This window comes from Pteropus vampyrus, unplaced genomic scaffold (genome assembly GCF_000151845.1).
Source record: "Pteropus vampyrus isolate Shadow unplaced genomic scaffold, Pvam_2.0 Scaffold736, whole genome shotgun sequence".
Taxonomy (NCBI): domain Eukaryota; kingdom Metazoa; phylum Chordata; class Mammalia; order Chiroptera; family Pteropodidae; genus Pteropus; species Pteropus vampyrus.
In genome coordinates this window covers 83,557-97,453 of record NW_011889517.1, presented here as the reverse complement: position 1 = coordinate 97,453, position 13,897 = coordinate 83,557, and the positions used below count along the sequence as shown (strand labels likewise).

The 13,897-nt window shown below is 45.7% G+C and overlaps 2 protein-coding genes and 1 long non-coding RNA gene across 9 annotated transcripts; 1 reads left to right on the top strand and 2 right to left on the bottom strand.

The window, feature by feature from the left end:
• Window positions 1–2,694: 2,694 nt before the first annotated feature.
• Window positions 2,695–4,225, bottom strand: LOC111734031. Of its 2 annotated transcripts, XR_002778266.1 has the most exons (3): window positions 3,944–4,225; window positions 3,734–3,776; window positions 2,695–3,037 (listed from the first exon to the last, which is right to left on the bottom strand). It is a non-coding gene; the product is annotated as an uncharacterized LOC111734031 (long non-coding RNA). The 2 variants fall into 2 exon arrangements; XR_002778267.1 differs by lacking the exon at window positions 3,734–3,776.
• A 234-nt stretch (window positions 4,226–4,459) lies between these two features.
• On the top strand, window positions 4,460–7,199 carry TINF2 (TERF1 interacting nuclear factor 2). Of its 2 annotated transcripts, none has more exons than XM_011385518.2 (9): window positions 4,460–4,936; window positions 5,079–5,183; window positions 5,302–5,403; window positions 5,478–5,576; window positions 5,672–5,768; window positions 5,942–6,407; window positions 6,501–6,568; window positions 6,676–6,767; window positions 6,903–7,199. In XM_011385518.2, exons 1-9 carry the CDS (start codon window positions 4,745–4,747, stop codon window positions 7,095–7,097), a joined length of 1,416 nt encoding a protein of 471 aa, XP_011383820.1. In that variant the 5' UTR covers window positions 4,460–4,744; the 3' UTR covers window positions 7,098–7,199. The 2 variants fall into 2 exon arrangements, with proteins under 2 accessions (XP_011383820.1, XP_011383818.1); XM_011385516.2 differs by having other exon boundaries at window positions 4,462–4,936; window positions 5,478–5,585.
• A 405-nt stretch (window positions 7,200–7,604) lies between these two features.
• Window positions 7,605–13,887, bottom strand: GMPR2 (guanosine monophosphate reductase 2). Of its 5 annotated transcripts, XM_011385514.2 has the most exons (10): window positions 13,454–13,887; window positions 12,974–13,094; window positions 12,740–12,859; window positions 10,455–10,538; window positions 10,115–10,288; window positions 9,190–9,271; window positions 8,992–9,098; window positions 8,763–8,805; window positions 8,444–8,603; window positions 7,605–8,239 (listed from the first exon to the last, which is right to left on the bottom strand). In XM_011385514.2, exons 2-10 carry the CDS (start codon window positions 13,058–13,060, stop codon window positions 8,050–8,052), a joined length of 1,047 nt encoding a protein of 348 aa, XP_011383816.1. In that variant the 5' UTR covers window positions 13,061–13,094; window positions 13,454–13,887; the 3' UTR covers window positions 7,605–8,049. The 5 variants fall into 5 exon arrangements, with proteins under 5 accessions (XP_011383816.1, XP_023381929.1, XP_023381928.1 ...); XM_023526161.1 differs by lacking the exon at window positions 13,454–13,887 and having other exon boundaries at window positions 12,974–13,113; XM_011385513.2 differs by having other exon boundaries at window positions 7,771–8,239; window positions 8,763–9,098.
• Between the last annotated feature and the right edge of the window lie 10 nt (window positions 13,888–13,897).

Below are 13,897 nucleotides of genomic sequence, written 5' to 3'. Positions count from 1 at the left end.
CTTATTTTTGTCTGGGAAACTCTTTATCTGTCCTTCGACTCTAAAGTAGAGCTACACTGGATAAAGTATTCTTGGTTGTAGATCCTTGGTGTTCATCATTTGAATATTTTGTACCAAGTCCTTCTGTCCTGCATAGTTTCTTTGGAGAAATCAGCTGCAAGTCTTAGGGGTGCCCCCTTGTAGGTAACTGCTTTTCTCTTGCTGCTTTTAAGATTCTCTCTTTGTATTTAACCTTTGGCATTTTAATTATAATGTGTCTTGATGTGGGCCTCTTTGGGCTCCTCTTTTGGGGAACTTTCTGAGCTTCCTGAGGTGGTATGTCTATTTCCTTCGCCAGGTTAGGTAAGTTTTCCATCACTATTTCTTCAAATATATATTCAACTTCTCGTTCTCCCTCTTCAGGTACCCCTACAACATGGATGTTGTTATCCTTAATTGTGTCTCATAGGCTCTTTAAATATTATTATATTCTTGGCCACTTTTTTCTTGTCATTCTGATTAAATGTCCTTGGCTTCCCCATCCTCTATATAGGTGGTTTAATCCTCTTGTTTAACCACTCCGTTGATTCCCTCTAATGTATTCTTCATCTCAGATAATGTGTTCTGCATTTCTGACTGGTACCCTTTTACAATTTCCATTTCCATTTTTATGTTTTTTATCTCTTTGTTAAAATTCTCACTAAATTCATCTACACTTCCCCTAAGTTGATTGAGCATCTTTATAACCAGTGATTTGAACTCTGCATTTGATAGGTTGCTTGACTCCATTATTCCTGGATCTCTTTTCTGGTCTCTCATATGATTTCTACTTCTTTGTCTTCCCACTTGACTGTTTTTCTGTGTCTATATCTGTGTACTAAGCAAAGCTCCTAAGTCTCCCGGTCTTATTAGCATGACTTTGTGTAGTAGGTGTCCAGAGGCACAGTCCTGAGAGGGGTTCAACTGCAGGCCAAGTTTAGCCCCAGCCTGTGTCCCTCTGGGGACACCTGTTAAGATTCAGCCAGCAATCCAGATACTATGCTTATAGTTGCCTCAAGAAGCCATGCCAGAAACTGAGGCCAGCTGCCACCAGTGTGAGTCTTGGCACTGCTCAGCAAGGAGCACCAGACTCCCTGAGGACACCTGGTATGTGGTTCGGGTGGGGTTGCAAGTTGGGGAGGTTGAGATTCAGGGAATCCTCTGGGCTGAGGGACCTCTGTTATCCAGTTAGATGACATTTCATCTATGGTGATGCTGAGTCTCGTACTGGGTGGGCGGGAGGGCTCAACAGAGGAACAATGGATACTGCCAGCACTTCTCCCCATAAGAAAGCCTCGCCTCCAGCCCTCGCTGGACAACTCAATGTTCCCCTGTAAGTCACTGGTGCCCCCCGCATAGCCAACGCCATGTGCAGAGCAAGCAGGTCCGCCACCACAAAAGTCTGCTAGCAGACACAGCCCCTTTAAGAGGCATCTGTAGCTGCTGTTGCCACAACATCTGTCCCACTCAGCTGCTTGGGACCGGGTGGCCTCGGTCTTTGCCCCCTCCTACCTTCACTGTTGAAGGTTGATTAAATATTTCTCTCCCTAGTTGTAGTGCTTCTGTTCATCAAGATCCCAGGCAACTTTGCTTGCCATTTGCTGCGTGTTTCTGTCACAACTTTGATTTAGTCACAACAGGGGTGAACAAAGGCTCTATCGTCTACTCCATTTTATCATGTCTCAACACCCCCCCTCTTCTTTAAACGAATACCACAAATTTCCTTAATCTAACCACTGCTCCAACATGTAATAGTCAAAACAACATTGCCATGACAATCCCTTTGGTTCCTTTACCTCTCCATCCTGATTTCATGTTTTTATTAATCCTCAGGCCACCTTTCACTCTCTCCTGACAGTCACTATTATGGTGATCTACCCGTATAATAATGGAATATAATAGAAAGAACTGCACATTTTATTTAAGAAGTGACAACGGGGGTGACGATAATGACATCAGAGAAAATTTTAGCCTCTGACACCCACAGCTACAGTAAACAATACAGACAGACTAACCCCACCCAGGTAAACATAAAACCTCACGCTAAAGGCTTATTTACCTCAGTTCCTTTTACCCAGTACATCTGACTTCAAACAAAAAAACTACAAGGCATACTAAAAGATAAAAAACACACTTTGAAGAGACAGACCACACATCAGAACCAGACTCAGATAAGCCAAAGATATTGGAATTATCAAAATGGAAATTTAAAGTTATAATCAATGTTAATGGCTTTAATGGAAAAAGTGGACAACATATAAGAACAGATGGGTAGTATAAGCAGAGAGATGTAAATCAAGAACCAAAAGGAAATGCTAGAACTAAATAACACCATAACAGAAGTGAAGAGTGTCTTTGACAGGCTCATCAATAGATGGGCATAGCTGAGAAAGAATCGGTGAACCTGAAGAACTGTCAATAGAAATGTCCAAAACTGAAATGCAAAGAAAAAGAGAATAAAAAAGACAAAACAGAATATCCAAGAACTGTGGGACAATTACAAAGGGCGTACTATACACATAATGAGAATGCCAGAAGAGAGTAGAAGAAATATTTGAAGCAATAATAACTAAGAAATTCCCAAAATTAACAATAGACACCTGTAACACAGGAGCCCCAGGCCTGGAACTTGCACCTGGTTTTGGATATTCCAGAATAACCACCAGGAAGACCAGAGGGATGAGAAATGCCATTTATTACTCACAAGGCAGGGAAGCTTCAGAAGCGGCCGGTCAGAGCTGCAGGAATAAAAACTGCTGCTGACCAAGTGCAAGCAGAGTTTTTTATGCCCGCAAGCAAGGGAGGGGTTATCTCATTGGGGGAGCAGCCACATTCTCAGATGGATGGGATTAAGATGTGCTGCTTGGTTACAGGAACAGATAACATCCATGGGAGCAGCAGAAAACATCCTTGGGAGTAGGCACTGCTTGAAAGCTCTTTGTGTACTACCTTCCTTGGCTGCTAGCCGGGCAGTTATCAGTCTTCTGAGTATGCGGAGGGGCTATGTTCTGAGTTAACCCTACAACACCAAATACAGATGGAGGAAGCTCAGAAAACACCAAGCAGGATAAATACAAAAAAAAAAAAAAAATCTACCTAGGCATATCATATTCAAACTGAAAAAAACACCAAGAGAAAATCTTGAAGCCTGGGAGGTAGGAGGGGGGACACCTTACCTATAGAAGAAAAAAGATAAGAATTGTATTAGACTTCTCTTCAGAAATCATGCAAGTAAGAAGAGTGGAATGAAATGTTTAGCATGTTTAGGGGAAAAGGCCCACCAGCTTAGACTTCCGTATCTAGCAAAATTATCTTTTATAAGTAAAGGAGAAATAAAGACTTTCTCACAAGGCAGGGAATCTGTCACCAGGAGACCTGACTTGCAAGACATGTTAGTTTGAAAGAAAGAAGGAAAATGATATAGGTGAGAAAATCTGATCTACATTAAAAAAGAACTTTATGAAAAGAATATGTAAAGATAAAATATGAAGGTAGATAACTAGAATCCATATATGTCCAATTTGAGTACTTTGCAACTTCCACCAACTAGATGCTGAATGTGTGAATCACCTCAGAAGACTGAATTTGGGTGGAGACAGGGAAAGATATGGGAGCCATTATTCTAGGAAAGATGGCCCAAGAAAAGGGTAGTTTCGCTAAATCCCTGTAAGGTAGTCAGGACAGGTAATTCATTCTGCCAACAAAGAATACGCACTGTGTGCCACGTCCTCTACTTAGCAATGGAAATAAGTAGACATCTGGAAGGGTGACAAAGAGACAGACAAGTAAAACAGTTAATTAGATTAGGAGCTGTCTGGAGTAAGTGCACAAGAGAAATTTGAAAAAAGAAACTATTTTATTTTATTTTATTTTTAAGATTACACGACACACACACCATCAAACACAGAAAAGCACAAAATATTACCTAGTCTCACCACCCAGAGAAAACCAGGTTAACAAATCTGATGCATCTTCTCAAACTTATAAAGGCGGGCGCCCGCTCTTGTTTTGTAAAAGGAATTCTTACTGAAAGCGGCGCAACACCCATCCGGGAAGGCTTTGCAGCGCTTGTTTGGGGGCTGGAATTTAAGAGATCGTACTTCAGTGGGTGATGACGATGCCGAGGGCAAGCAGCAGGATCCCGGCTTTACAGACTAAGAAGTCAAGTCTCAGAGAAGGACGTGACTTCTGTACAGATTCCGCAAAGAAAGGCAGGAGACTCCGCAAAGAAAGGCAGGAGCCGGGAGGGCCCAGAAGCGCGCGGTCACCGCAGCCTAGCAGCGGACAGAGGAACCTGACGGCGACAGCGACGGCGGGGGCGGAACGGTGCCGGACCCGCCGGGGCGTGGCCTTGTGACGCGACGTCACGTTACCCCTCTCTAGGGGCCCATTGGTGAGCCATTACCGCCCTTTTCCGGGGCAAGAAAATTGGTAGCAGGACCGGAAGTGCAGTAGCTCTCGAGTTCGAGACAACGACGCCATTTAAGGCAGAGCGACCTGGTGTCGTTAGAGCCGGATATCACCTCCATTCAGGTTCCTGCCCGAGTTGGAGAAGACCTCCAGAATTCTGGTGGCCGATGGGAGGGCACTGAGTCGGTTCGCGAAGTATCCGTTCCCACCGAAACACCCGAGCCACTGAGGGCCACCGGAAGCCCCGCCCCCAGGAGGAGTTGGAAATCTTCGCGGTGGAGGAAGGAACCCTAAGGACTGCCCCCGGGGTGGAGCAATGGCCACGCCCCCGGGGGCCGGTCCTGCCGCTCTGCGTTTTACAGCCGCTGCCAGCTGGCAAGTCGTGCGCGGACACTGCGTGGAACATTTTCCGCGAGTATTGGAGTTTCTGCGGTCCCTGCGCCTTGCTGCACCCGGCTTGGTTCGCTACCGCCACCACGAACGCCTTTGTATGGGCCTAAAAGCCAAGGTATTGAAGTCATTGGGACCTGGAAGAGGGTAAAGGGGCGGGATGCGAGGACCTGACTGGAGCAGACCGCTTGGGAATGGGACCGGTTGGATAAGGGCAGCTTACCCCGAAGTGAGGATTTTTAGCTCAATACCATTCACAGGTGGTGGTGGAGCTGATCCTGCAGGGCCGACCTTGGGCCCAGGTTCTGAATGCCCTGCATCACCATTTCCCAGAGTCTGGAATTGTAGTGCGGGACCCCAAAGCTGTGAGTAGTCCCTGGAACAATCCCCATCCCGTTAACCCTTGGTGTAGCAAAGGTGCTCCTCCTCCTGGCCACTGGATCCTGGTGCTCCTAACTTGTCTGCCTTCTTTACCTTCAACAGACAAAGCAGGATCTGAGGAAAATCTCAGAGGCACAGGAAGCCTTTTGCCAGCAGGTGAAGCGGCTGGCAGAGGCCCCTGTGGATTTGACTTGGAAGCTGCAGGTGAGACTGGCTGGTTTGGAAGCTATGGTGAAGCTATTTTCTCTTCTTCTGACCTGCTTCTTTGTGCCTTGCAGGAACTTGAACAAGAGTACGGTGAACCCTTTCTGGCTGCTATGGAAAAGCTATTTTTTGAATACTTGTGTCAGCTGGAAAAAGCACTGCCTACACCACAGGCACAGCAGGTTTTCCTGGGGCAAAACACAGAGGGCAGAATGTGGGGTGGTTCTATCAAGGACTGTGGTCTTCATGCCTCTCTCCCTGCCCACAGCTTCAGGATGTGCTGAGTTGGATGCAGCCTGGAGTTTCTATCACTTCTTCTTTTGCTTTGAGGCAATATGGTGTGGACATAGGATGGCCACTTCCAGGTACCAGGACCATCTGGGAGAGCTAGGAATTTGGGGGTGGAGTGTTCAGCCTGAGACCTTTTGAGACAGCCAGCCCATTAGAAGGGTTACATGGGCCCTAAGCATAACAAACCAGACTGAGTTGATATGTTACTATCTCTTCTCTTTATAAGGAACATTGTTTTCTTTTTTAGAGTACTCCGTTACTAATTCAATGAACATGACAGAGCCCATGGAGCAGAGTCCTCCTCAGAAACCAAGACCAACAGCACTCCACCATCCTCTGCCAAAAGCCAAGGCTGGCCCATACCTTCCTCAGGGATCAGTCTCAAAGAAGCACCCAGAACTTTTGGCCGGCCACCACTTCAATCTGGCCCCTCTAGGCCAGCGAAGAATCCAGTCCCAGTGGGCATCCACTAGGGTAGGCCATAAGGAGCGCCCCACAGTCATGCTGTTCCCCTTTAGGAATCTGGGTTCACCAACCCAGGTCATATCTAAACCTGAGAACAGGGAAGAACATGGGGGACACATGGCAGATGCAGCAGGTGCTGTCGGTACAAAAGCAGCCTCCACTGGAAAATCTAGGAGTCCACTCCAGACCCTGGGCAGAAGGGCTCTGAAGGAGAACCCAGTTGACTCATCTGTCTCAGAGCAGAAAGAGTGAGTGGAATAGTTGCTTCTTTCTCCCTGTTAGCAGAACATTCCTTACCTGCTTTCCCTTCACCCTATCGTCTTTGCTTGCTCCCATCCCAGGAATTTCTGGGATTGCCCCATGGAGCCCCTGAGACTGTCATTATCACCTCCTAGGGCCAGGAAGCCAGGTAGGTATCCTGAGTCAGGACTGGGTAAGACAGCGTCCTCTACTGGGGACTCTTGAGGGCCTATGTTCACCTAGAAGAGTACTTTTACTCTGGTTTCCTTCTTGCAGTGTGTCTTCCATCTCTGTGCAGCCCTGTTGTTACCATAGGAGACTTGGTTTTGGACTCTGATGAGGAAGAAAATGGCCAGAGGGAAGGAAGGGTGAGTAGGGAGGAACAGAAAGCTGGAGAAGGTAGGGGATGAGGCAGAACGAAACAAACCCACATGCTCCAGAATATGGAGGGCTCGGGGAGTGTTTCAGTTGACGTTAAGTTCTTTTTGCTCCCTTCTCTGCAGGAGTCTCTGGAAAACTATGAGAAGACAAAGTTTGATACCCTAATCCCCACGTTCTGTGAATACCTCCCCACTTCTAGCCCCAGTGTCATGTCTTTCCCTTCCCATGACCACACAGACTCTTTAGTTCTAGACTCCTCTGATAGGACTGGAATGCCCTCTGTACCCAGCCTGTCTCCTTCCTCCTCACCTCTATAGGCAGTTTAGTGGGAATAAAGTGAAGGCCCAGGCTTGGTTGCCTAACTACATTGCCAAAATTACTTTGTAATGCTTGATAATTAAACTTTGGATTTGTTAAAACACTGTGTTGGTGTGAGGGAGGGGAATTAAGGCTTCTATAAAGTCAGTTTAAGTCATTCCTCATAAACAGAACTGGCCTGCCTTTCCAGGGCCATAAGAATCCCTTTGCCCTTTTACTTCCTTTCTAAAATGTTGTTCAGATGTGCCAGAAAGATTACCAGGACAAACCTAAATGATAGTTTCCTTTTGCCATTCTGAAAATATCTATGTGTCCTGATGCCAGAATATATATTCTGTAAATTCTCATGCTGCTAGGTTACCTGGGGGTGGTGGCACTAGAATGAAGATGCTTCATGGGAAAAGTACTCATTGTCCTTGACTCTACTCGATCAGTGCCACCTCCAACTCCACTTGCCCTGGAGCAGCATCAAGATGCCAGCCTTGTGCAGAAAGCTTCAGAATCTCTTTACAGTCATTGGGATATTTCTTTATTGAGCTATTTAAAATATATAAACAATTCTTCTGAGATTTTTAGATAGTCAAAAATCCTATTTAATGAAGCTGATTAACAAAACATGATTCTAAAAGCCGACCTCTTCCAGACATTGGCCATATGAAACACTTATGTATGAATCACTATCTTTTTCTTTTAATAATCTTCAGGAGCTAGGTCCCCAGATTCCCATTTGATTATCTTAACTTCATTTTATCAGCCTGCCTTCCTTGCTTCCTTCCCAGTGAATGCCCGGGCATTTTGTGTGTGCAGATAAGAGAAGAACAGAATTACTGCAGGAGTGAGACGACAGGAGATGACCAAATAATAGTCATAGTAGCTGGGATGGGTGAGAGGCCTGCTTGGGAGGCCCTGTGGCATGGTGCTAGTGCCTTGGGAGGGCAGAACTGCTCAAGCCTAGGTCATATCACTAAAGATTGGATTAACTTGCTGGGTGACACGGATGAAGGTAGTTCTCCGGCTCAGCTCCTTCAGCTTAGCTGCTCCCACATACGTACATGTGGAGCGGATGCCTCCAAGGACGTCTCGGATGGTATGTTCCACATCCCCTTTGAAGGGCACCTCTACCGTCTTTCCCTCTGAGGCCCTTAGAGGAGGAAAAACTTTCTTACCTTTTCCTTTTGGATTCCTTAAGCCCAGTAACTCCTCCCCAGTCTCTAGCATTTAGCCCCAGTTCACCACTTTTCTCCCAAGAACTGTACCACTCATCTCCCAGCAGCCATGAGTTCTGCCACTGCCCTATTTAGTCACACCTTCCAAGAACCCTCAGCTCCCGGGCCTCTGCACATACCTGTACTCAGCCACGCCCCCAGCATACTTCTTCATGGCCATTTCAGAACTCATCCCGTAGAAGAGCTTATACTTCTTGCCATCCCTCTTGATGAGCTCACCACCTGACTCACTGTGCCCTGCCAGCATGCCACCCAGCATTACGAAGTCAGCCCCTGCTCCTATCAATGAGGAGGGAAAAAAATGAATCTGGCTCAGGTGCCCATATGGCCACCCTCAGAAGCAACTCATACCAAATTCTCAGTCACAATCCTAGACCCTCAGAGGTAACTCATCCTTTTCTATAGGATCCTCCTTCTGTGCCCTCCCAACATCCTTACCGAAAGCCTTGGCCACATCCCCAGGACACCTGCAGCCTCCATCCTGCAAAGTAAGGAGCACTGTGAAAAGATAGCAGCCATTTCCCAAGCTCTCAGCAATGTCCCAATGGCCCACCTCAAAGCTGACAGGAACCCAGGAGTCCTGATCCACCTCTATCAGAGCTTCCATACCCAGCAGAAAACCCAGATGTTTGGCAGCCTCATACACTACCATGCCCTTGAACCTTACTGAAATGATGTGGCCTTTAAGGCCATGAGCAGCATCTGCACACTCCATCACTGCACTGAGCTGTGGATAACCCACTCCAGTTTTCTTCCGGGTGGTACACACAGAGCCTGAGAAGAATGTGACAAGGATGAGAGTGAAGTGCTCCACAGATGTTTGCCACTGAAGGGGTAGCCAATGGCCCCCACTGAGCCAGCTTACCTGGTCCAATTCCCACTTTGATGATGTCAGCTCCAGAGAGGATCAACTCTTCCACCATCTCTCCTGTTACCACATTCCCTGCCTGAGAGAGAACAATCAAAACAGCATTCTTAAGGTCAGAAATGAAAAGGAGGTTGCACGTTCTCATATATAGCATGCCTGGACCATGCATGACCTTCTGACATTATTACAAAGAAAGGTACCTGGGTTCCCTGTACTGGGCCCTCTGAGGGCTTTTAGACTAGCCACTTCAAAGGACCCTGCTTCCCCAGCTGAGGTAAGGGGGTTAGTGGCCAGTGTCACTGCTGCATGAGGGTAAAGCTGGGGTTCAACTAGACTAAGATCGAATCTGATTTATGGTAGATTTCTCTCTCCCACCCTACCAAGAGACCCAAACATATCCTGCCCTTAAGCTGTTATGTCATAAAACCTCTCTGGCTTAGGGAAAGGGGAAAAGATAGTAGGTAATGCAGGCTAAATACTCATATACACAGCTGTATTTGCTTCTGATAGACAGGAGAGACCTCTCAATGCTTGAAGAAAATGAGGCCTTGTCATCACCCCCCTAAGCTTGAAAAAAAATAAAACATTGTTTATTTGGACTCCTTAATATGACTGTAGTACCATGTCCATTTCAGTGGACAGATATATATGTACCACAGATATGTACAATGCATAAACACATCATGGTTTGGTGAGTGATGTTAGAGTCATTGGATTTACAAAGACTATGTATCAAGGGTCAGAGATTGCAAGACAAATAAATATTTTAAGCAGAACCATGGATAATCATCTGGTGACATGATTAAGCAGATGAGGAAAATCATAATGCAGCAGAGGAGAAATTAACCGATATTAAAAAATGGAATGGCACAAAAGAGTGGAAGGAGAGCAATGTACCAACTACAGGGTAATAGAAACATACCATGATGGTGTGTTCAGGGAATCGCTTCCGCACATCCTTTACAAATTCAACAAAGTGTTCAGAGTAGCCATTTGCCACATCCAGGCATATATATTTCACCTGGGGAATCGCTTCCAGGATCTGTTCCAACTGCTCAAAATCAGAAGAGCTTGTGCCTGAGCTGGCAGCCAGATGCTGTGGAAGAAATAGGTGCATTGGCATGGGAGGCATTAGCCTGTGGCATGTCAGAAATTACCTGATGAGCCAGTGGGTGGGGAGGTAAGGGTTGATCCCCTTACCGCCAAACAAAGATTCCTGGAAAACTGGGATAAGGAAGGGATCGAGGGAAGACAAGTATTACCTTAAGACAGTCAGAATTCTGGCTAGCAAACACTTTCCACTGCTCGAGGCTGTAGTGTTTATGGACAGCAGTGAAGAGGGAGAACTGGGGAGAAGAAAGACAGCCATCAAAAAGGATAGAACTTTATTAAGATCTCCTTCTCTAGAAATAGTCTATTATACTACTCTGAGGGAGAAAAGGACTGAAGTCTGGAAAGGGCCACTTGAAGAACTCGGGTACAGCTGGGATTTTAGTTCAACCATTATTCTCCCTACAAATCCAAGTAGGGCTTTTTGCTGTTAGCTAGTACTGTCAAATACTTCCACCAAAGTACTAAGTCACCTGGATTGGATTTCACCTGACACAACATTACCTCGCTGACTTAAAAGATGACAAAGACAAGTTGTTTGTACAATGGGACCAGAAGTAGACAAGAACCATGAAGAGACTGGACAGAGCCAGTGTCTGTCTATACTGACTCAGCCCCTCTCCCTCTGTTGACCTAGTAGAAGAACCAACCTATTTTGGGTAACTTCTGGTTGATTCAAAAGTCTAAATACTCAGAAAAGGTAAGGCCTTAAGGTTAACAGAGCCAATAAAGTGCTACCCCATCCTTTCTCCATCTCCACAGAGTAAAGGACAAATTTTCTTGAGACATGGACTAACCTGCAAAGTCTATTTCATTCAGTCTATTTTAGTCAACCAAGTCCAAGGATATAATGACTCATTGGATTTGTATGCTCAACAAATTGCAAAAAATATCCCAATACTTTGAGAAAGACATTCAAAGGCCACTGTGAATACTGGTGTTTGTGCTTTAAAAGTGCAAACATGCAAACAGACAAGAAACAGTAGTTGACTGAGACAGCACACTTTTTTTTTATATATATATATATAATTTTTATTTTTATTTATTTTTTACGCCTACAGCTTCTGGTCTTCCTAGCACAAATCTTGCAGTTGGCAAGAAATCCAAGGAAGTCATGTAGCAGTCAGCAGTAAAGGTTATTGTTATAGTCACTTAAGAGATCATCATCAACACTACCTAGTGAAAGCTGATATTAAATTCTGCTTTTTCGGCAGCACTCTGCCACCGACATGCTGACAGACAAGAAAATCACTCTGGAGGTAAGTGTACCTTGGAGATATACTGGCATAGTGTGGCATGATGAGCATATCCAATTACATACCAAACCAGAGATCTAGAAAAAGATGATTGCTTGCATCCAACCTTTTCATTATTGCTGTGAGACTTGGCTCTATCTCTAAAATCTGACTTCTTAGCACTCATAAGCAGTACTGAAAAGCCAGTTTCAACATAAAATATCAAGACAGTGCCTATAAGGTCCATGTATTACAGCATGCCTACTAACAGTGAAGTCAGATTCGCCATTCCTCAACTCTACTGGACAGGGCGGGTGGACACTAGGCAATAGCAAGATTTCTAAATAGGGCATGGCAACAGCAATACAGTACTAAAACTATATTAACTTCACAGAAATGACAGCAGATATTCCACAAAGACTTACAGCCCTCAAAAATATAGAAAGGGAGATGAAGTCCTTAAGGTTAACAGCCACAAGCAGCAGCAGAATCCATCAACCACGGATAGATGGATTAAGAAGACTGCATTTGTTCTCAGAGTGGCCAGAGTAACTATCTACCTTCTCAGCTACAAGAATAGAGGCAGGTAATATTACTGACAGGAGCAGCATCTTCTATTTTGAAAGTGAAAAATAACCTGTGTGTAAGAAAAACACATTCCGTTTTGGGCTCATCCCAGAAATTCCCAGGTAACAAGGACTTAAAGATAAAATTTTAAAAAAGGGCTAGGAGGCATAAAAGAAAATTAATAAACTTCTCTCTATGGTCTTCTAGATAGGAATTTCTGAATGCTCAAACTATATTTTGTTTCTGAACTAAAGGAGTGAAGGCCTAGTTTCCTAATTTCCTCACGATGGTGTAACTGTAGAGATGCATATGATTTGGAGGGCGTGACCTCAGTGGTAGGAAAAGTTGACAAGATATATAAACTGCTGGACAGGAGAATAGGGAAAGTTCTGTTCATATATGAGAAAAATGGGGTGGGGGGAGCCAAAACTTAGCTTCGAATCTCAGTAACTCATATGGCTCTTTGAACTTATCAGATAAAGGGGCCTTAGTACTGGAGAAAATAGTAAAATGAAGCATCCGGACCATCTGTTAATTGCCAGAGAGTTGATCTGACGTGGTGGGGATGCAAATACCTCTGCAGTCAGCCGACATAACTGGACACCACTGAGGAAGTGGAATAAGAGAAGTCCTACCTTAGAGAGAACCTTGGCCATTTCAAAGGTGCCCACAGTATCCATATTGGCAGCAATGATAGGGATCCCAGTGTACATTTGCTTTGAGTTTCGAAAGGAAAAGGATCTTGTGAGATCCACCTGCAGATATGAACAGGAAACTGAGCATTTCGTTCAACCAAAAAACAAGTATTGCACGAGGACAAGAGCCAGGAATCTTTCTCACTCCTGGCCCACCAAGAGAAGCAGGCTCACCTCACTTCGAGACTTAAGAGTACTGCGTTTGGGCCTCAACAGGACATCCTTGAAGTCCAGTTTGACATCGTTGTCGATGTGAGGCATGGTGGGGGCCTTGGCGTAGCGACGAATATGAGAGCTGAAGGTGGGAAAAGTCATGAGGGCAGAGCTGAATCAATAGCAAGCCTTATTGCTCTTTTAAAGCTGGCGGCAGGGCTCATCTCCCTTCTCGCTTAAATTGTGGAAAGTCGGGGCATTGGTCGAGTCATGCGTGGTCCCTGAAGGCTGTCACCTCCGACCCGTCTCATGGCTGCAATTACCCTCGGTGTCTCCATCCCAGGGAGAAGAACTGGGATGGAATAGTGAGAGACCCTAAAAAGGTGCATTCTTTACGCCACTACTCTTCTCTCGCCCCTACAAAAACTAATTTGAAGGCGAGAAGGAATTGGGAGGCGGGGGGAGAGTTCCATAACCAGCTTCCGGAATAGGGGTACTTACTTCCTGTCGCCGTGGCCAAGGTGGCAGTTGACCGAAGCTCCCCTTGCTTAGCAACTAACCTCGTGCAGCCCCGCTGAGCCTTGTGGGTCTACTGCAACATGTTCCGCTAATAGCGGGCGAGAACGATTAATCAAGGAATTCCACCTTCGGCGGCGGCAGTGCAAAGATTTCTGGTTAACAGAGTCACACGCTGAGGTTGCCGTTGGATCCGAGAGGCTAGAGACTACAACTCCCAGGGTGGAAAGCGCAGAGCTGCCCCTGGCCTCATGGGAGAAGTAGTTCGTTCCGCCTGTCCCCTCTTTCCACGAGACCTGGCTCTCTAGGGACTCTCGAAATCGTATAGACGACTTCTCTGGTGTAACTAAGCCATCCGCCTTCTTTTCACTTACGACGCCACCTAAACGAAATGCGACAGCATTCCTGAACCTTTCGGGAAACCCCGGG

Bases quoted from the DNA above. Each gene is read 5' to 3' on its own strand.
- TINF2 (XM_011385516.2), top strand. From the start codon at position 4,745: ATGGCCACGCCCCCGGGGGCCGGTCCTGCCGCTCTGCGTTTTACAGCC. The intron at 5,769-5,941 runs GTACCAGGACCA...TTTCTTTTTTAG, and splicing joins CATAGGATGGCCACTTCCAG to AGTACTCCGTTACTAATTCA. The intron at 6,768-6,902 runs GTGAGTAGGGAG...CCTTCTCTGCAG, and splicing joins ATGGCCAGAGGGAAGGAAGG to GAGTCTCTGGAAAACTATGA.
- GMPR2 (XM_023526160.1), bottom strand. From the start codon at position 13,114: ATGACTTTTCCCACCTTCAGCTCTCATATTCGTCGCTACGCCAAGGCC. The intron at 10,289-10,454 runs GTAATACTTGTC...TTTCTTCCACAG, and splicing joins AGAATTCTGACTGTCTTAAG to CATCTGGCTGCCAGCTCAGG. The intron at 9,272-10,114 runs GTATGTTTCTAT...GTTCTCTCTCAG, and splicing joins TCCCTGAACACACCATCATG to GCAGGGAATGTGGTAACAGG.